We start from the raw sequence: 20539 nt of genomic DNA, 5'->3' as shown, positions 1-20539 counted from the left end.
AAGGGAAACTCCTGGTCTTGGCCCCAAACAAGCCCCCAGCCAATATTTTGGCAACAGAAGATGCTTGTTCAACTTTGTGTGGCAGTGCCTGTACTGTTGACACTTGGTGTCTGTCTTCAGACAGAAGAGAAATTGCAATTCTGAAAACTATGCCTCTAAATACCCTCCTTGGCCATAGTTCAATTTTACTTATCTGTGGCTGCTTAACCAGTTTGAGACATGTAATGTGCAGGCTGTTGGAATATTATGACATAATTTCAACTTTTATTTTAAAGCTTTGGAGTATCCAAACCTTGATGTCTCAGAGTCAACTAGAGACTACTGGGTGATAACAGGTACTTCTTTATCTCTTTGCCTCCTCCATGCACTTTGGATAGTAATTTTTAGTGTTCATTTATGTAAACACATTGGTGCGGTAATTTTATTAAAAAACAAGTGGCTGCCCATTGAGCTTTCCTGTTGCATTCACCTGGACAAAGGTATTTACAGTTACTCTAGGACATAACTGTGATTTGTCATCTTGAACAGATATCATCTTGTCAACATCTTTGACATCTTGTCATCTTCTGCACCCACGATCTGCCTCAGAATTTATGCCTCTTTGGCTTAATCACATCCAAGAGCTACGTTGTCTTCTCAGAGTTTTAAAACACAAATATGCTTTTCTCTTTTTTTTTTTTTTTCTTTTTATCCCTGAGACTTTGGATATAAATCTAAACTCAGGCTTCTAGACATAACCCTGGAAGAAAGGTGATCTGTTAAACCAAGGAAGTTTGTTAGGATTTGCTGACTATCTGGGGACAGGTATTTATTTCTTGCATCTTTCACCTGAGGCATTAAGCCTGTAATGTTGTTGATGGAAAAGAAGGTGCAGAGAATGCTATTAGGCTTCAAAATATTTGTTTTATCACAGTCATTTCACTGGTATCCCATTCTCATTCACAGTCCTTTTGACTTTAGGAAAAGGCCCTTTCCCCCAGACATCGGTGAGTGAGCAGACACAAAAGCCTTGCTAATCACTGAGCCTGTACCTGACATTTTTTAATGCATAGGAGAGCAAGAGAGCCTGATGTGAAACGGCTTAAATTTTACTCTTAGCTTCCAAAAGGTGGTGTGATTCGTTACCTGTTATATCTATTCATAATTTTGAAATAAAAAGTAAGTTTATGCAGAGATTGTCATTTGAAGGGAGCAGTACTGCTCCTCCCCATTTGGACCCAGTGAATCAAATACTCCATTTCTTACGTTTCCACACTTACTGCAATAGAGCAATTCTTGATATTACAATGGAAACACTCTTTTCAAAAAAAATTGTAGTGGTCTCAAAAGATATTTTTAAATAATATTGAAAAATCATACATATGTATGAATTAAATTGGCATCAATCACTCTTTTGAACCTTAGGTAAATTCAGTGTCTTTTAAATTTTACATTCATTTTTACTTGAGAAACGTTTACTCAGTTTTCAGCGTTCTCAAACATCATATGTTGTTTCAAAATGAAACTTCAGATTTCAAAACTGCTGGATGAGGAACTGTGGTTTAGTTAACAGGAGCGTATGCAGATAGGCATAAAACCAAGGCAGCTCTCAAATAGATTTTAGTTTTTTACATTGAAGGTCATAGATTAGGTGCTTCCCAGGGTCATTTTGGTCAACTGAAGGCCTAAGGAAGTTTCGGGAGGATTTTATTCTCTGAAACATCATTGATGTTATCTAACAAGAACGGTGCGGGGGTGAAACAGAAGCACGTTACCTCCTTTGGGAGTTACCGGGGGGATGTAACTGTGTCCAGCTCTTTTTCTCTTCAAGATAGTTAATACATGCCTGTGTTACTTCATCTGTCCACGTAAGATGTGCCGATACGTGATTTTCTCCATTCTCACAGTTATTCAAGGCGTTGATATTGCGTTACTGGGACTGAACAACCAGAGCTTTGCAAGGTTGATGGAGCAGCGCTTGGCGCCGCTGTTCATGATGTCCCACCAGCAAGGGCAGCGATTCAAACGTGCCACGACTGTGGGCAGCTACACAGTGCAGGTGGGCAATGCCTATGTATGTGTTGAAAAAAGGGCTTTGTTTGCATATGCCCTGCCTCAGTTTGTGTTTCAGTTTACCTAGGCTGACTTTTGCTGCATTTTTGAATATCAAAGCAGCGAGTGCGAAATGCATGGCATTGCTAACTTACTTTTTCTGCAGTCAGATGTGGTTGCATGCCTCTTCTAGAAATTGTCATTAGTTAATCAGTGTTAATAAATACTTTCTCTATGGTTGCTGTGAGAATTGATAATATTTTAGTGTAAAGTCTTATATTCAGCATAACTCTAGGCTTTTGTTTGCAAAAGAAGACATTTTAGATCTTCCTCTCTTAGTTAATTCAATAAAGCTAGAACTTGTTTTTCTTTTTGTTGAAAAAAGCATAAAATAAGAACGTATGAAGCAGTTTTTATACAGGGTTAGTCATCAAATTGTGTGGCCACAGATCACATTATGAAGTAGATTTTTCAGTCTAGAGCAATTTATTAATTATCTTTCTCTTATTTTGCAACATTTCCCATTCAATATTTTGAAATTATTGGATTTTGTTTTCTAATTTAACTGATGCTTGTTGTGGGGGCTTCATAGAGAATGTCTTCAAAAATTGCATGACAAGTTATTGCTTTTTTCTTTTAAATATATGATATTTTTCAAGAGTTGCTTGTTTTGAGATTGTAAAAATAAATTATTACTCTCCTGGTTTGTCCACAATTCTATGTGTTCACCCACTGAAAGATTTTAAAAGAAGGAACACGTTTTTACTTGCCTTTACTTGTGAACTTTTAAATTTTTCATTGAAAACATGTTGTGTTTTAGTCTATAACATAAAGGAGAAGAATCACAAACCTGTTTTTTCCTCTCATCATTAGAGGTGTTTGACACTTCCTCTACTCTCAGGAAGAGCAGAGGTACAACGTAAAAATTCTGCCAGTGTTCTGCAGAATAAAATGGAAGAAGCACGATCCTCTTTATTGTCAGCCTGGGATCAAAAATAATGGGTATATAACTAAAACGTGAGGAAATTTTTCAACTGCAATATGCCAGTAAAGTATAATTTTCAATATTAGGAGAGATTTTAACAATTCCCTTTACAGAGTGACTGTAATGTCCAAACATTTGATCCTTTCCTCCTCTTTACTGCATGCTTTTCTTAGTATAGGGTTTTGCCTTAGGATTACGTTTAAAATTTTTGCAAAAAGCAGTCAATCCTCACTAATCTTAACAGCCCAAGTTACGAAGTAGAGAAGTTTGGATCCTGTGAGAATATCTGCATGGAGCTTTTGCTTATATGGGGTCTTGAAGGAGTTCCATTCCATGTGTGCGCTGCCCTCACGTAGCTCCTGGCAGGTTTTGCAGTGCTGTAAGAGAAACACAGTGTATTTCTCTTTCTCTCTCTTCATTCCTTCTTCTGTTTTGTTTTGGTTTTGTGATGCTTTTTTGTTTTGGTGTTTTTTTCCTCCCCATGAAAGATGGTGAAAATCCAGCGTATTCCAGGGCCCAAGGAGCCAGCCGAACTGACGTACTACACGTTGTACAACGGGAAGCCTTTGCTGGGCACTGCAGCTGCCAAGATTTTGAGTACTGTTGATTCCCAGAGGATGGCCTTGACACTAGGTTACGTTATTCAAGTTCAAGCTGATCGTAAGAGTTCTTTTAAAAATTCTCCGAATTAGTCCTTTATTTCCTTTTTGCACCCCCCCCCCCTTTTTTTTTTATTTTGTGAAAATTCCAGTGTAGGTGTGGGGAGCCTCCACTGATCACAAAAACTTCAGCTGCACCTTTCTGAGCTGCTGCTTCAGTCAGGTTGCTGTTGTTCCTCTGGAAGACAGACTAATCATTTGTCCTAGTGAATCAAGTCTATATGCCAATGGTTATTTAGCCAATCACTGTAAACTCTACTATAAGACTAATTTTACACTCATACAGTTCTATGAACTGAACAACTTCATTGAACTGTGAAGTCAGATTTAATTCTAATGCTGACAAAACCGTGGCACCACAGGCTTATGGCTAAACTGATATTCATATAACTCGGCCCAAAGGAAAATATGGGAGCTATCAAGATGCCCTTTATTTTTGACTTGCTCGGAATAATGTAGCTTATTTCTACCTCAAAGGGATTATTTCTTTTTTAAATCATCATATTTATCAAGAAGTTTGTGAAGTAGGCCGTGTGGTTGTTAAACATATTGTTTAGACGCAATTAGAAAGGTGAAGTTGAACGGAACTACTTGTATGGACAGTTTTCAGGTTTAAGATAGGGTAGTATCATTCAGAATAATGTTCCCATATAGCTGACCCACAGTCATACACCCGTGGTGAAGCCTAGAGGTTTTTTTGTCCAGTAACAGTTTACCTTTTAGCTAACTGAATCTCTTTGCTTTTCCAAGATATTTGTCCAGATGAAAGTAAAAATATATAGTGAACTTCTGTACTGGATCTCCTTACTGGCTAAAGAGCATATAAAATGGGACTCCCTGGTGCATTATTTCTGCCTGAAGCAGCAGTCATATTGAAATAATTGCATCTAATAGTGATAGGAAAAGAGAGGACCACTGTAATGAGTAACTGATGTATCGTCTGTAAACATACAATTGGGTTAGAAGTCTCAAGTATGATATAATTCCCAGAGAACGCACAACGTACTGTACCTGATCCTTGATTTGATCATGGTCTGTTTCTGATTTTAATTAGACTGAACCTGGGTCTCTCCATCCCTGCTGCCATAAAGTCTAGCATTTTAAATTCTGAATCACTTTGTTTTCCGTGAGACTATTTCTTTAATGTAATTTTTACTGAAGCAACTTTTTGTAACACACAGCAGTTTCCTAGCTCTTCGTGCAGTTTTGTGATTTATATGGGTATTTAGGTAATTATGACACCTGCTGCTCATCATCTCGCTTAGTACTTCCGTGATCTGATAAGGCAGCCGTGTTTATCTGTACAAATTAAATATGCACAGAATAGTGTCAGAAGAGAATATACAGAAATTGAAATTAAGACCCCAGGTAACTGAGATTCTGAAACTACAGGATTTGAAATGTAGAGGTAATTCTATCTTTATACATTATTATGGAAAAAAATACATTTTTTCCATTTTGGACATATTTGTAGGCTGTCTTTGTATTCCCAAAGAAAATACCTTATGTGCAATTCGCTTTTGCTCGTTATAATTTTTCTTATGACAGAATGAAAAGTTCTGTACCCAAATGCACTAAGAAAACACATCTAGCCTCAGGAGCTCATAGTCTGGTTAGACAAGGCAGACAAACAGTAACAAAAAAATATGGACGCTCCTGTTTCCTAAATGAGGGACTGAGAGCAAAATGAAAGGCTCGCTTGAAAATCTACTGATGTCTTCCTGAGCTGAACAAACTGAATTGACTTACTCAAGGCCACACTGGAAGCTGGTAACTGAATTAAAGATGTAAACCAGGATTCCTAAATGTCTGTGCTGTTACCCATAAGGTCATCATTTCCTCTGCGTTCCCTAGCAAGAATAATTTTTCAATAATTGTTTGCTGTTCCCGCAACAGCAGCCTGTAATTATAGTTAGTGTTATCTGATAAAATTCAGGTTCAGTTGCCTTCCCCACAGTCCTTTCATCCCAAAACTAAATGTCAAAGTCAATAATTTAGAATTACGCAAGTCCATTGAAAAGTGAAACTTGAAAGGCTTCAGCCCGGCTTTCTGGAAGCGTGCGGGGACTGTTACGCTGCGCGCAAGATCCGTACCTGGTGGGGCTGTTCTTGCATCACCAGAACACTACGTCGGCTTTGCAAAGGGTTGTAGATCTACAAAGAAAATAGGCCCAAGCTTGAAACAGACTTTCATCCAGCTTTAGTAACTGCTGCTGAACAAGATGGTGTGCATTTGAAGGCTGATCCTGAAAGATGCTGAGTGCCTCTGACAGCTGATGAGCTCAATGACATTTGAAAGCGCTGGTCCCCTAGGAAATGGAGGGGGCTGCTTTACACTGGCATTCTCACAGTTGCCAGTCCTTGCCAGCAACCACTGGCAGAGGCAAATAGAGAGAGAGAGCATCTTGAAGTCCACAAAATATTTCACCAAACAAAAATTCAGCATCACAAGGAGATTATCCGATGTTTTTCCAGAAAGAAATGAAATGTAAGAACCAGGAGGGAGGATCTCTTATGCGTGTAGAAATTGAAGGTTCATACTAAGAGACTTTTTTTTGTTTTTTCCCTGATAAAATAGAATATAAAATATTTTAGCATCACTGTATTTCTGAAAAATGTGCCCTTTTCCTGGTGCTATTATTAATATCTCCGGAATTAGCTCTTTCCAATCATAATTTCCCCTCCTCCAGAAATGATGGATTCGTTTTGACCTTTATTATGATAGATTATTTCTAGAGCACAAGAGAAACATTTTCTTACTGGCCTATTGGTATCAATAATCACTGTTAGTGTTCTTAGCGTCTTTGTTTCCTGAAAAAACTCTGCCAGTTTGCTCTTGCTTGAGCCCATAAGACTTTGACACCAGATATGGACTCCTTGTCTTTGCTTTTAACACACATGCTACCTTACTGTAAGCTGATTTTGCTTTTGAAAAATAGTTTTTTGCTTTTTCTGTAAATGAACCATTGAAGTGATATTTAATATGGTGTCTAACTTGATTTGGGAGTTGATGGCTGCTTTTACATCTGGCTATAACTAAGTAAGAGAAGAGAGCCCGTGGATTTGTGAACTGAATGGTGTTCCTGATTCACTGTTTTTACTTAAGGAATACAAAGGTGTAGCTAGATTACCAACAGTCATGTTGTTATTACTTGGAGATGGCTGGAGACTGTGTTGGAAGCAATTTAAATCTTGCATTTGCACAGTGAAATGTATCACTGGTGGTTTGCAATTTTTTCTGTAGCTGTGGTGAAGAACCCGCCAAACAACCTGTGGATCATTGCAGCGGTGCTGGCTCCCATTGCTGTGGTTACGGTTATCATCATCATCATCACAGCGGTTCTGTGCAGAAAGAACAAGAACGATTTCAAACCAGACACCATGATGAACATGCCTCAGAGAGCTAAAGTGAGTGACCCATCTCTGGATCCAAGGTTTTAACTGTGTTTCTTTGATATTCTTCTTCTGAATGTTTTGAGCTTTCTAATTTATTTGTGGGTGCTGTTGACTGCATTCAAACAATTCTGTTTTCCTTAAGATTACTAACCTGTATCAATGACAAGATTTTTTTTTTTCCAAATCAAATGTGTTTCCAGTTTGATTCACTGTCTCTAACAGAGAAATGTCACAGAATACTGATTTGTCTCCACAGTGAGAGAAGTCTGCCTAGCCAATGCTGCTATTAAATGGCTCCTGACTGAGATGACCTTAAATTAGTTTTTAGCCTAAAGAGAGACCATGTGTAAGTTTCTTCACCCTTTCACCTGGCCTTGTTCTTCTCCCTTGGCATGAGATTGAAATGATACATTTTTACTTTGGTTTGTTAATTCTACAGACAGCAGAATTACTGTGATTTCAGCTCTGTTGCTTGTGCTGAGAAATGTAGATTGGAGAGAGAGTTGAAGGAAGGCATGATGCATGTGACAGCTCTTTTCTCCTCATCTTAGATTGGTTGCAGATGGGTACAGCTGGTGCCAGTTGGAAAACGACACTTCTATCAAAAATGATGTAAAAAAGACGTTTCCTTTTGGTTCCAGTATGCTCATCTATTTTTCCAGTGTTACCAGACTATTGTTAAGACTAAATCTGCAGAAGTGAAACAAGCGCAAACAAAAGTTAATACCACTGCAGGGATATTGTATGATTTCTCATTGAAATCTTTGAAATGCAAATCATGCTTTACTGGAGCTGTTGCAAATACTATGCACTACGTCATTCATCTAATATGTAATATTATTACCAGCTAAAGAAAAAAATGAGACAAGATTTGTATGTTGTTTTGAGCTGGTCATCATTACAGAATGCTTTACTTCTGAAGGAAGTTGCTTTTTAACAAATACGGCTGGCTGGAGCTATAGCACAGAAAGGGCATTTTAATATTTTAATCCATAGTTGCCATTCTGAAAAGAAAGTTCAATTTTTACTTTTCCTGGGAAATTGGAATTAATCAGGCTGTTAGATGCATGGTCAGGTTAAAACCGATTCAGTCAGGTTGCATTTGGATCAGCAGTCAGTGGCATCAGACAGGGGTGGGATCTGCAGAACAAAACAACGGGTACTGAGCTCCCAGCACCCACACCACACTCCTTTCAGGAGATTTTCCTGTGGCATGCTCACATTTGCAGCTGGAGTGCAAAAGGTCTGCTTCTAGAGTGTATTTCCCCTTTTTGGTATATTTTGAGACTCCATAAAATTTAATTTAATTCATTATATGGAAAGTGATGCATTTCAAAGTGCAAGCTGAATTGCTTTCTGTTTAGTTTCACAATAATGGCTCCATCAAAAAGGTTCAGCGAGGTCTAGTTTAGAGGATATGCTGGTATATGGACCATGGAAGATAAATTCTACAGCAATATGGGAATGAACCGTGGAATGTGATTCCTGATTTCTGCATCTTTGCTTAAAATAAGGCTAAGAAACGTGTTTTGGGAAGATAATGGAATAAGGTAGTTTTGAAATGAAAAATTTTAATTTGTTTTTTAGTTCCATCATTAGGGATATCAGGAATAGTGGTAATTATTTGATCTGTAATTGCTACTCTTCATGCAGTTTGGCAGTAAAAATAGCTGATGAACACATATCTATATCACATTTCAGATGAATATATTATATGTCATGGCTTAGAAGAGTGTCTGAGACTGATTAATGCTGAATCTGTTCTGTGTGTGGAGTTACATTAGAGCGATTTTTAGTTGAAGAAGCAGTTTTAATGTTCTGTTTCTGTGTGTCTGAGATTTGCTGGTAAATCATTTGAGCAATTTTTTTATACCTTTTGAATATCCAGAAAACTATGTAGAGAGGAAGAGAGTATATTATGGGATATGCAGAGCCTTGGATTGCAGCTGGTTGTGTTTACAGTGGTGCCGTCTTAGTTGTTTGGGTTCCAAAAGTCCTGTACCAAGGGGACTGGCACCTCCCCAGCCTCCGGGTAACGGAACATTTAAACCTTCACTATCCTTCTGGAGCTGGGGGAGATGGTGGGGCAGAGCGGCAGGATTGCTGCCTGTGCCTGGGAATTCAGGAATGACTTTGTAACGGACTGAAGGCTAAAGACATCAAATTTAAACAATGACCTCGGGTACACAGTGTGATTTGGAGTGTCTTTCTTAGGAATTGTGTTGCTGTTCTGAATTGCCGTAGCAGTCAGGAGCAGCTGGTCTAAGTTGCCATTTTTTTCAGTTGGCTCTACAGTTGCAAGATTAACAGAAGCACAAAATCAAATCGGATAGATTCCGATGGGAGTTTGTCTTAATGTTTCCTCAGTGCTGTTCTTATTTTGAGCTACTGTTCTTACTTTTGAAGTTTTGGATAGACGTTAGCTTTTACCTCCCTTGCTTTCGAATTCACAGCCTGGTTCTTTAAAGGCTGTAATCTGATTTGTCACCTTTCCTCTCTTTCAGAGCATGAAAGAATAAGCTTGCAGGTAAACAGAGATAAGATCTGCAGTCTAAGACCTGCAAGCAAAAGCAAATACTGCAGGCCAGGAGAAAACCACTATCAATTTGATAAAGGGCATGGGAAAAAAAAAGAACAGAGAAACTGTCTGTATACATGAGGGGAGGGGCTCATATTTAAAAAAAAAAAATAAAAGAAAAACATCAGTGTCCTTTTCATGATCATGACAAGGAAAATAAAAATCACAGAAACGACTCCTCATATTCAATCTGCCCTGTGCCAGGAAATATAATTTAATGGTCTCATCATTCATTCTTTTGAAAGCAATATTCAAATCTCTGTCCTTCGATCTCTCTCTGTCTTCTGGCCGTATTGGACATCTACCCTTGCAGTGCTTCAGCAGTGCCTGATCGTGATTTAGTCTTGCCAGTTCCCTTCAGGAGTGGTAAAGCCATCTGCTCCTGTGGGCTTTTACCGAGCAGAGTTCCAAGATCAAATATTATTTAATGCAATATGTCCATTGATGAGGATGGCTTTTTCAGCTCTTCCTTTAATGCAGTTTTTGACTGGACATAGTGGTAAGTAGAACTCAGATTAAAATAATCCTTCATTTTCTTCCTTTGGCAGATGTGAGCTGGGACTCTGCAGAGTTCTTTAGCAATTCTCATGTTCTGCTGCTTCTGGGTTTGTTTGGTTTGTTTTTGTTAATTTTATTTTTTTAAAATAAGATATGAAGTATAAACTGTAACTGCTACTCTTTCAAAGGCATGGAGAGAGAAATAACAATTTAATCAGCTTTTCTCTTTTCTGCAAAATATCTAGGAGGGTAATGACTAACACTTGATATAGATAATAAGATGGAAAACATTATTTTAGTTAAAAACATTACAATCTAGGATGATGTGTAGTAGTTCTTCCTAGCTGTCCTTCCCCCAGCTTCTGCTTCCCCTCTCTTCGTTCCCTTCCCTTTCTACATTTCCTCCCCTTGTAACCAATTTGGTAGCTGCTCTTGTGGTTCCCTGCCTTCTGCAAGCAGAAGGGTCTGTCGGGCGATGGTGTCATGACTTGCCATGCGGTGGTGATGGTGAATTGGTGTTTCTCTGATATGTTGCACATTCCATCGTGGTAATGGGTGGAGACATCTGCTCTCCCAGATCAGCCTTAGCCCCGTCAGCGTCTCCTTAATGCACTGGAGCTACTTAGCAGAGGAAAACTAAAGTAGAGAAGCAAATTAGAAATCATCAGCCTTGGTTCAAACAGGAGATCGGGAATGTGGTGCAGATCACTATGAAAAAAAAAATAATTGTGTTTTGATTTGGTTTTAAAAAACCAGAAGTCAGCCCTATTATTTTCAGGCTGACATCACTTATGAAATTTATCTTTATTTAGAGCTATAGCTCAGATTCTGTAAGAGACAGAACAAAGGAAAATGTTTTTTTCAGAGGTCATCCTTTTTCTGTGCCATCTGCAGTTTGTGTTTTATTTTTTTTTAATCCAGCTGACTTTTTTCCTGAACTAAAATATTCAATGACAACATGACAGGAACCTGAGAGAGACTGTTTGATTATTAACTGTCTAATTCTGATGTGTTACCCAAATTACGTTTGAGGGCTAAAATTTCCATGGTTCACCTTTGAAGTGTTTTGTGGTTTGCTTTTAGCATTCTTTCAGTAGTCTTGGCACTTGAGGAACAGCATCCTTCCAGTTTTTGGTAAATTAATTCAATTTAGTTTAACAAGAACATTTTTGTTACATACTTTTTCCAGAGGTGCTCTGGAATTTGAATGATTTATTTTTCCTGGGTTTTTCCTTTTTTGGTATTAACTAATCATGATTAAAATGTGAAATCAAAATCTCATCAGAAAATTGTTATTGGGCATTTCTCTGGCAATCTACATTTTTTTTTTTTACCTGTTGTTTAGGTAATTAAAGAAGTTAAGGGATAGAGGAAGATTTTATACCAAAGTGAAAACTTTATATTAACTTGTAATGGATGCTGGAAAATTTTTTTCTCCCCCTGCTTTTTTTTTTTCTTTTTGCAGCCAGTGCAAGGCTTTGACTATGCCAAGCAACATTTAGGTCAGCAGGGAGCTGAAGATGAGGTTTTACCTGTAACTCAGGAGACCGTCGTACTTCCACTTCCAGTGAGAGATGCTCCTGCCTCCCAGGAGAGAGAAATCACTCAGGATGGGAGCACCATCAAAACTGCCAAATCCAATGAAACAAGGAAAAGGTACGGACTGGCATGTGTCTGCAGAGGGGTGGAATAAGGGTATGTGCTGCTGGTTGCTTAGGAAAAACCTGTAAGGTTTGGCACCCAGGCTGTGTATGTGGCAGATGGTTCCTTCCTGATATATTCTTGGCATAATGCTGGTCTGAGCTGGATGGGTGAGATGTCTGCAAAATACAGGATGAAAGAAAGTGAACTCTTCACAAATTGTACCTGCACAGAGGAGATAAATGGGCAGTGACACTCATATGCATGCTGGTGCTGTACGAGAGATAAACCCGGATGAAACAGGGGATCTGGAGCATGCATACGGATCATTTCTCACATGAACCATAAGACAGGACCTCAGCAACTGTAAATTGCTGTAGCTCTACTGACAGACTCTGCCACTGCAGAAGTGGACCCAATGCCTTCTTCAGCAGCAGGGCAAACCCTAAATATCCATTAAATTATGGAAGACCTCTAGATCCAAAGCATCTACAGCAAGACAAAACTTTTAAGAGTGTAAGAACAGACTAGATGGTGTCTAAGGTAAATTGTCCCAGATTTCCTGTTTCTTCATAGTAAGACTACCTGGTTGTAGGATCACAGATTAGAAGGTTCCCTGGAAGCTCTCTGGCTCTTCCTCTTCCCCACTACAGGGTCAAATACCTCCCAAAGTCAACTTTTATCTGCCTCTTTTTAAAGTCTTCCACTGGTGGGATGATGACAGCCTCCTCAAGCAATCTGTTCTTCACTACCTTTCCTGTTTGGAATTTTTACCTTGGTCATCACCAGAATAGCTGAAGGTTGTTATTTCTGGTCTTGGTCATGTCAGGCAAGGAAAGCAGCTCCTCTGGTCCCTGAGATTGCTGCGCTGGGTTTGTGTGTAAATTGTTTTTCTGCCCTTTAATGTCATAGATGTGTTATTCACACCATAAATCACTCCAAGCATGAGAGTCAGGTTGTGCAGTCTGTGTGAACCACACAGCATTTGGCCATTTTGAAGTCTTCTGTCCTCTGATGAAATGACAAATGGGAGATGACCACGACACCAGCTATGGTTGCTGCTACTGGACCACCACAGGTTAAATCGATGCAGGAACTGTTCTGTAAAATGTTTTGAAGCTTCTCCAAAGCCATGTGTAAATACACATTAAAAAAAGTAAACCATACCTATTAATTAATCCTCTAACAAATGTGATTAAGCACTTCACTTAGTCGTTTGAATGAGTACAGAAATCCCCCTCTACTTAATCTGCTCAAATTTAAGCAAACATTGATAAGTGAAAATTCACAGAAATTTATAGGAAAGTTATTTTCATTATAATATATATTGAACCTTGGTGCCTTTCTAAGCAAATAACTAAGAGTTAGTTTTGCCTCCTTCAGGGTGATTGATTAAGTGAGAATATACAAAATTGTAGTCCTTCTTCATTCCCAGAAGCTGTGGAATTTAATGATTTTTGAAGATGAAGGACTTTAATGGTTTCTGAAGATGAAGAAATATTTTGTGACCTTTATGTATTTGCTCTTTCATCCAGGCTACTTTACAGCCTGGAAAGGTCAATTTAAATTGGACTGCCATGAAGTGCCTAGTAACTGATCAGAATATCTTCTCTGATATAACCAGTGAAGGGAACTTCACAGTTAATGTGGTGGCTGCTTAAAAAAAGGAATATTTAGATTAGTGGCAGCAGAAATCATTGTGCAAGCTATCCACACTCGCTTCTTTTCCTTGTTCCCAAGTGGAGCAGGTATTCTTCAGGTGTTGCTCTGTCCCTGGATGAAGTTTTGGTTGTTTGGGGTTTTTTTTTGGTTGGTTTTCTTTTTACACTGGGATGGGATTATTTCATTAGCAGTGACAGACAGGTTTATAGAGGAGAAATGCTGCTTTTCAAGAATATTTATTCCCAATAGAATTTCACTAGAAAATCCTCAGGCTGGTCTGAGCTGGGCTGCGCTGCATACTGAGTTCTAAAGCCCCTGTAGCTGCAAAGAGCCTGTCTCAAATTCTCTCTATTTCCATAGGCTGTCTTCAGAAGAGAGCCCCTAAGAATTACTTTTCCTGTTCTGACTGCATTAAATGCTCTCTCCTCATACCAGACAGGGCAGTCAGAGCTGGAGGTAAATGAATGCTTCAAACTGGCGGTATAGTATTGGCAGTAATTTGCAGGTTGGTTTTTACAGTTGTTTTGCTTTATATAAAGCTGTTGTGACAGCCATAGAACTTGATTTGACTTTTTCTCTGTAAGTGGAAGTCCTTGTGACTAGGTCCATTTTTTTCCCCTCTAATGCAACCACTTTACATTATCCTGTCTTTGGCCATGACGATTCAGTGATGGATCACAGATGGGTGCATGAGTAACAGCTCTTGCGGACAGTTTTCATTCCTATCGTGGCAAGTTTTACCCACAGAAACAAATTGACATGGTGTTTGGGTGTGGAGTTGCACCAAATTTAATATTTTCTACTTTGGACATGTTTTTCCCAACTTGTTAATTAGGGATTGGAGTTACTTCTCCGCTTCAAAGAGATGAGAACTACTGCTGAGAGCTTGCTCCCAGAGCAGCCCAGAGTTATGCTGCTCAGCTCTGTTCTCTCTCCTTGCTGGGGCTGGATGCTGGCAGCAGATCTGCTCTGCCTCCTCTCCTCACCCTCTGTAGGGTCTGGTTTCAGGGCAAGGGTCTGTAGTGGCTGGGCAAAACAAGCATTTTATCAGCTGTTTCGGCAAATCATGGTGCTGACTAAACCACGATGGGTGGAGAAAAGAGTTTTCCTATCACATTTTACGTGCGTACACATAAAGTGAATGAATTTTGCATTGTGGCTGTTGAAACAGTTGAATGTAAATGCAGGCTAAATAATAAAGGAGTTAGTTTAGCCATATATATATATATACACACACACACACAAAAAGAAACAAAGGGCTGCTTTATTTTAGCTGTTTAAATGGCACTGAATTGATAACAGGATTTTTTGTCCTCTGCAGTGCTCCTTCTGTCGTTGTGGGGGTTGTGCATGAGAAGGGTTTGCTTTCAGTGCCACCAAGATGCCTATCAGCCCTGAGCTAATTGAGAAGCCATGTTCTTCTGCCCTCGCTCTGTTCCTGCCTTCGCTGTGTTTTCTGTGCGCAGTTTATGTTCTGTCTCCTTTTGGCACAAAATCAGGCTTGAAAACTCAGTGATGCAAATGGTGTGAATGAAATAACCTTGAAATGAGGTTTATAAGGAAGAACTCACAGCCTCCCTTGTTGCTATGGTTACTTGCAGCAGGTCCCCAAGTCAGAACGGCTCCATCATCAGCAATGGGTCGGGAAAGCCCAGCTCCAGCCGGAGCTCCCTCCAGAAAGTAATGGCACCGCAAAAAGCGGCAAAAGACGAAGGAAGGAAAAGAAACGGTGAGAGATGTTTCTGGTGAAAGCTGCTCGCAGGCACCCCTGTCGCCGTATCCACACGGGCACCAGCTGTGTTGAAACCATCTCCCCAACCCTTCAGCAGTACTGTGGCAGTTTCTGTCTGCAGCTGCTCGGGTTTTTTTTGTGTGTACATTTCTGTGTTTATTTTTTTGTTTGTTTGTTTTCCCCTTTACTGCTCTAACTGTTTCTCAGCCTCACACAGAACAATATGGTGTTTACTCTTTGTGGGGGCCTTTGCAAGTTTTCTTTCTTTTCTCTTTTTAAAAATATGTTCTTTTAATTTTAAAATACTGGTTAACTAATGAAGACATGATGCTGCTTAGTAGGTGGACAGGGTTCACAGCATTTTCCCTGTGTAGAGTCCTAACATATTAGTCTCCATTACTGCTGTTGCTTAGCTGGCCCAGATCTAATGAAGGTGAATTAATAAGGTTAAAATTAAATTGAGAAAGTGTGAGACATCTAAAGCTTTAACTTTCCATCTCTTATCGTCCTCATCATACGTTTTTGTTATAATGCTTACTGGCAGCTTTGCCTGAAGCACCTAGGATGTTACACTGGATGCTTTTTACAAGCCCTTGATCGATGGTGACCTTGTGATTTGAGACGTATCAAGAACGTCTGATGGGACTAGAATGCTATCACCTTTCTTCCTTGCTTTTCTCTAGTCTGTCTCTCTGCTGAGCTGTAGCTTTGCTTCCATAGTGGTGTTTTCGATATGAATCAAAAACGATGTGGCTGAACCAATTGATCGCTTTCTTCTAAAGGGAGGGAATTAAACTGGATATGGTCTCATCAGATTCTGTCATAAACACAAGTCCGTAACTAATTCGTCTTTGTTAAAAATGTGAGTGTGGATGGAAAGACTTTGATAAAGAGAAAATCTTACAGTTCTCATTTCTCCAGTAAATCACCTGAGTAACCCTAGTGGAGCATTGGGATGGCAACTCAGCTATCACATTATCCCGTATCATCTCTTGATAGTCATTATGCCTAACAGGAAAGCATTAAAGCACGCAAAGGCTTTCCTGTTTTAGAGGGAGTACAGTGTGATATAGAGACAGGTACAGAGCACCAGAGATGGCCTCTGTTCTGTACAGCTAAATCGTGCTGCGTTTAAGTGTCCTTCCATTTAAGTGTCTTTCCATTCACGTACCAGAGCATTGCAGCTTGTGAGGACGCTGTAATTGGTGTAACTGTAATACTCTGATTTTAAATCAACTTCACTGAGATTTATACATATTTGCACATTACACACAAAAATGAAGTTGTTGATTTTCTTTTGTTATGTGTTTCTCATCTGTACTGCTTTCTTCTGGCAGATCTGTCACTTTACTGATTACTCCAGACCTGTAATAATAAGTATTCTGGCTGGTGTTGGAAGAGGTCTTCCCCCCCCCCCCCCCCCCGACACTGTAACAGTATTTCATGGTTCTAAGTTTCAAGAATCATGATTATTTTTTCACTGTTCCAAATGTAGCTCATTTTGAGACAGCAACATCATTTATGTTTTCTAGAATTAAAAGCTGCAATTTATGTTTGGGGTTTTGTTTTTTGTTTTTCTTTTCTCACTTCCTAGGAAAGCCAATATTCAAAAATAGTGTCAGGTGATATTTACATGTGTAGGCAAAATAATTTAGTGAAGGTATTTTTTTTATTTTGTTAGGTTTTAAATCTTCAGAGAAAATTGATAAGAACTTCCAGTTTCTCTATTTAAAGAATTGACTCACATTTTTTCTTCTGATGTGGGCTGTAGCACGTGTCTAGAACATGCTAGTTAAAGAAACCTTTCAATGTAGTGCAAGTGAATACTGAACCTTAATTTTAAGTGTTAATTTCATTATAGTTTTAGCTTCAACTTTATTTGATAACAGTAGCTGTGCACTTCTCAAATTATGCTGGAAAAGTAGAAACTGCTTTTTACACGTTTATTTTACCTTCCATCTTCTGGGAAAAAAAGCCTGACTAACGAGGTTACTTAACAAGGTCACGAGGCCCCTTGTTTGAAACAGCTAAATGGTTTCTAGTTCTAGTGACACAGAGAAAACATGTTTAGTGTATGCTCCGTTCATACTACGTGTTCTGGTCATTTCCTCCTGCTGCATGCTGGCACAAAGATCATAAGCCCCTGTGGCACAAAGGAAGAGCACTATTTGCCCATTTGAAAAAGTAATAGTAGAGCATATATACAAAATATGAACTGGGCTGGCTCCATCTGACTGTTCTGGCTTTGAAGAACCACAGCTACTCCTAGAGGGACTTCCATCACTCAACTGCCATGGCTCTACCACGAGTCACCTGGTAGTTTCCAGGCACAGATATGAAGGGCAATAAATATGTTCTTCCCTGGTGAAGAGATGGAGACATTTTTATCTGTCTTTAAGGATTTTTTTACGTGTGTTCCCTGATACAACCCTTTCAGAACAGCTTCTGAGAAGGGAGATATGATCATGGGAGATGAAACGGCCTCCCTTTTACCAGAATTATGGAGCTAGCCCCACATTTATTATTACACGCATGTGCAGATGTGTTTGACTTTGAGTTGTGTGATCCCAAATTCCTGTTACAGTGGAAATTAAAAGGCAAAAATCAAGCTGATGCTTGGTTCCCCAGTTCTATGATTGCAAACACTTTTGTCATCTCTGATATTTTGTTATTTTTGCTGGGTTTTCTCTTTATCCAGCATGATTAGTATCAAAAGGTAATGTTCGCTGTTTTTCCTTACAGTTTAAGAAAGAAGCTACTTTTCTCCTGATTCTTTGTCTGAGCCTGCTCCAGGTCTCTGGCCTGGTGCCTCTAATGCACACGGCAGCAGCAGCAGCAGCGTATTTTCTTCTCTGAAAAGCAGCATCTTAAAACTGGAATGAATCCCTTGATGGTCACGTGTTTGATTTGGGGACTCCAAGTTAGAATGGCTCATTAGTTGCCATAGTTACAGACCAATTTTAGATTCTATTTCTTGCTGACATTTAGTTACATGGAAAAATGACAGCACTGGATGTTACCTCAGTACATAAACTCTATATGGCTTGTATCAAAAATGACTGCAAATGGAGTGTGTCAGGACTGAGAGCGAACAATGTGAAACCAGCATAGACTGACAGGTTTGGCGTGAGGACTTGATGTTTGGAAGGATCAGGAGAACTCCAGCTGAGCCTAACTTCTACAGAAAACACAAATAAAATATCTGTTTGGATTACAATAGTGATAAACTTCAAGATAATTGCTTTTTTCTTCCCCTTTTTTTTTTCTTGGAAAATACTTAGTAGTATTTTAATAGGAAGCTTCCTTTCTAAAAGCTGATGAATTGTGCTTTCATTTAGTTTGGGCACTTTGGGAAAAAAAAAAAGTTTTGACTCTCTTTTTTCAAGTGTCAAACTGCATGTGTTATTGGGCTGTGAGATGGATGAATCAGCCACCAGAGGTACTGGCAATTTCCGAGAGGGATTTGTAAGAGAATGTGGAAGAGAACAACAGGATATTAGCACTTTTCCCTATCATTTTATCAGGCCAGACATCATTCAGGGAAGCAAATGGCTGAACCCACATGTACTTAAAGAATTACAGCAGTCTACAGTAAAACCTTTCCTTTCACCAGCTCCTCACAGAACAAAGCCTGTAAAAATTACATAGGTTGTTTTTCCGACTTTTAAGTGTTTAATCTTGCAACTTTTCCGTTAGCATCGTCAGGAGGGCATGATTGCCTGTTTGTTTTGAGAAAAACAAAAGCTTTGGTTTGCTAGCAGATAAATATGACTGCACATCTTTTGGGATGAGAACTTGTATAGTTGAGCCCAATTTTGTACTTGAGCCTTGTCATCATGGAAGGACACACATCACAAGTGGAGATGTACAAGCAGCGTTCCCAGCAAGTCAAAATTCCTTGTGTAAGAAGCCTTCCTTTATTTCTCCTCAGAATCCCAGCTGGAACACTTCTCATCTTCCAAGCATTTGAACATTGTCTTTAAAAATAGGTAGATCTTTTCAGGAGGTGTTCAGTGATGGCCCACTCCTTTTTTAAAATATCAGTCTCTAAGACTATAATTTTCTCTGTCCAGACAGAAACTGTCGTATAAATTTTTAATTCTCTTCTGTTCTTTGGAGGGATATCTGAAAATCAGGTGTCTGCAGGAACGAATTACCAGGGCGGAAAACTTGGCTGTATTATTGGCTTAGCTAAAATCAAAGGGATTTTTGGATGTAACTCAGCCAAGCTATGATACACTGCCTCCTTTTTTTTTTTCTACACAAGCGTGGGCCACTGGTTTTCACAGTGTCCAATGTGGCAGCTCAGATTTTCTGAATTTCTGAGCAGTTGTCTATAGTGACTCAAACTAAAGCAAAATATGGCAACGAGAATTGAATCCAGCAGCAGCGATGTAGCAGTCTGCCTTGACACAGAGTCAGCTGGAGGATCTGGTGTATCCCAGCAAACATCCAGCACCCTTCATCTGCCTCTTCTGTGCTTGGTGGGGTAAAATACAAGTCAGAGTGGAAAGAGCTTCATCTTGCCAAATTTTGACCCTTAAAAACTGTCTTCCTGATCTAACCTAACCAGGTAGGCTATCTCTAGTGACTTCATAGGGTCGTGGCTAATTGGGGCAGATCTCTCTGCTCAGGAGGTACTTGCCTTTCTCTTTCCAGTAAGGAAGGAGCCCAGACAACTGCATTGGAGCATATGTGCAGATTTGAAGTGAGATGATTGCCCTTCATGATGCCTGTGTCTCTGAAAGGCTGATAAATCAGAGCGTTAGGAAGAATTTTTGATGTAGAGAGACAAGGCTCCTTTTTTCAACATTCATTCCCTCATCCTGAAGCATTGGCTTCATTTGCCCCAGAAAGAATGTTAGTGGGGATCTTTACTGTGAGGAGGTGAGGAATAGATAAACTCCTAGGCTCTTCTGGGGTGATTCCTGACACTTAACCATAGGAGATTTAAAAAACCAACCAAACAAAAACCCCCACTTGTTCAGCTGAAATGCCTCATACTAGCACCAGTTACTATTCGCCTGGAGCCTCCCAGGCTGATTCTTTTGTTTTTCTTTCTCCAAAGATTTCAGCTTGTGTGGCATAGCCTAATATTTCCCCATACTGCTTCTGTTTCTTCAACTGTTTGGTTTTTTTAAGTATGTATTTACCTTAGATATAGGGTGCACTGTGACCCTGCTAGTATTCTGCTGGTGACAGTTCTTCAGACACAGCCAATACTATTTCCCACTGCTTTCTCCATTTGGTTTTGGTTTGCAAGAAGCAGCCAAGTGTTGTAACCTACTCTGTGAACCTCTGAGCCGAGTTTCTGAGCCTCTTCACACTCCTACAAAAGCAGAAGGTGCTAGTGCTCC

The 20539-nt window shown here is 39.4% G+C and overlaps 1 protein-coding gene across 1 annotated transcript in view; it reads left to right on the top strand.

Annotated features, from left to right (window-relative positions):
- The window catches only part of KIAA1549L (KIAA1549-like ortholog), a 55266-nt gene that overhangs the window by 7875 nt on the left and 26852 nt on the right, over nt 1–20539 (top strand). Inside the window, exons 6-11 of the mRNA XM_009872839.1 lie at nt 276–335; nt 1887–2038; nt 3505–3676; nt 6920–7083; nt 11613–11803; nt 15052–15179. Coding sequence (XP_009871141.1) covers nt 276–335; nt 1887–2038; nt 3505–3676; nt 6920–7083; nt 11613–11803; nt 15052–15179 — 867 coding nt within the window. The remainder of the gene's footprint in view (nt 1–275; nt 336–1886; nt 2039–3504; nt 3677–6919; nt 7084–11612; nt 11804–15051; nt 15180–20539) is intronic.

Source organism: Apaloderma vittatum, unplaced genomic scaffold, assembly GCF_000703405.1.
Source record: "Apaloderma vittatum isolate BGI_N311 unplaced genomic scaffold, ASM70340v1 scaffold36707, whole genome shotgun sequence".
Taxonomy (NCBI): domain Eukaryota; kingdom Metazoa; phylum Chordata; class Aves; order Trogoniformes; family Trogonidae; genus Apaloderma; species Apaloderma vittatum.
The sequence above is the reverse complement of the archived record's forward strand: the minus strand, read 5'-3'. Positions and strand labels throughout refer to the sequence as shown.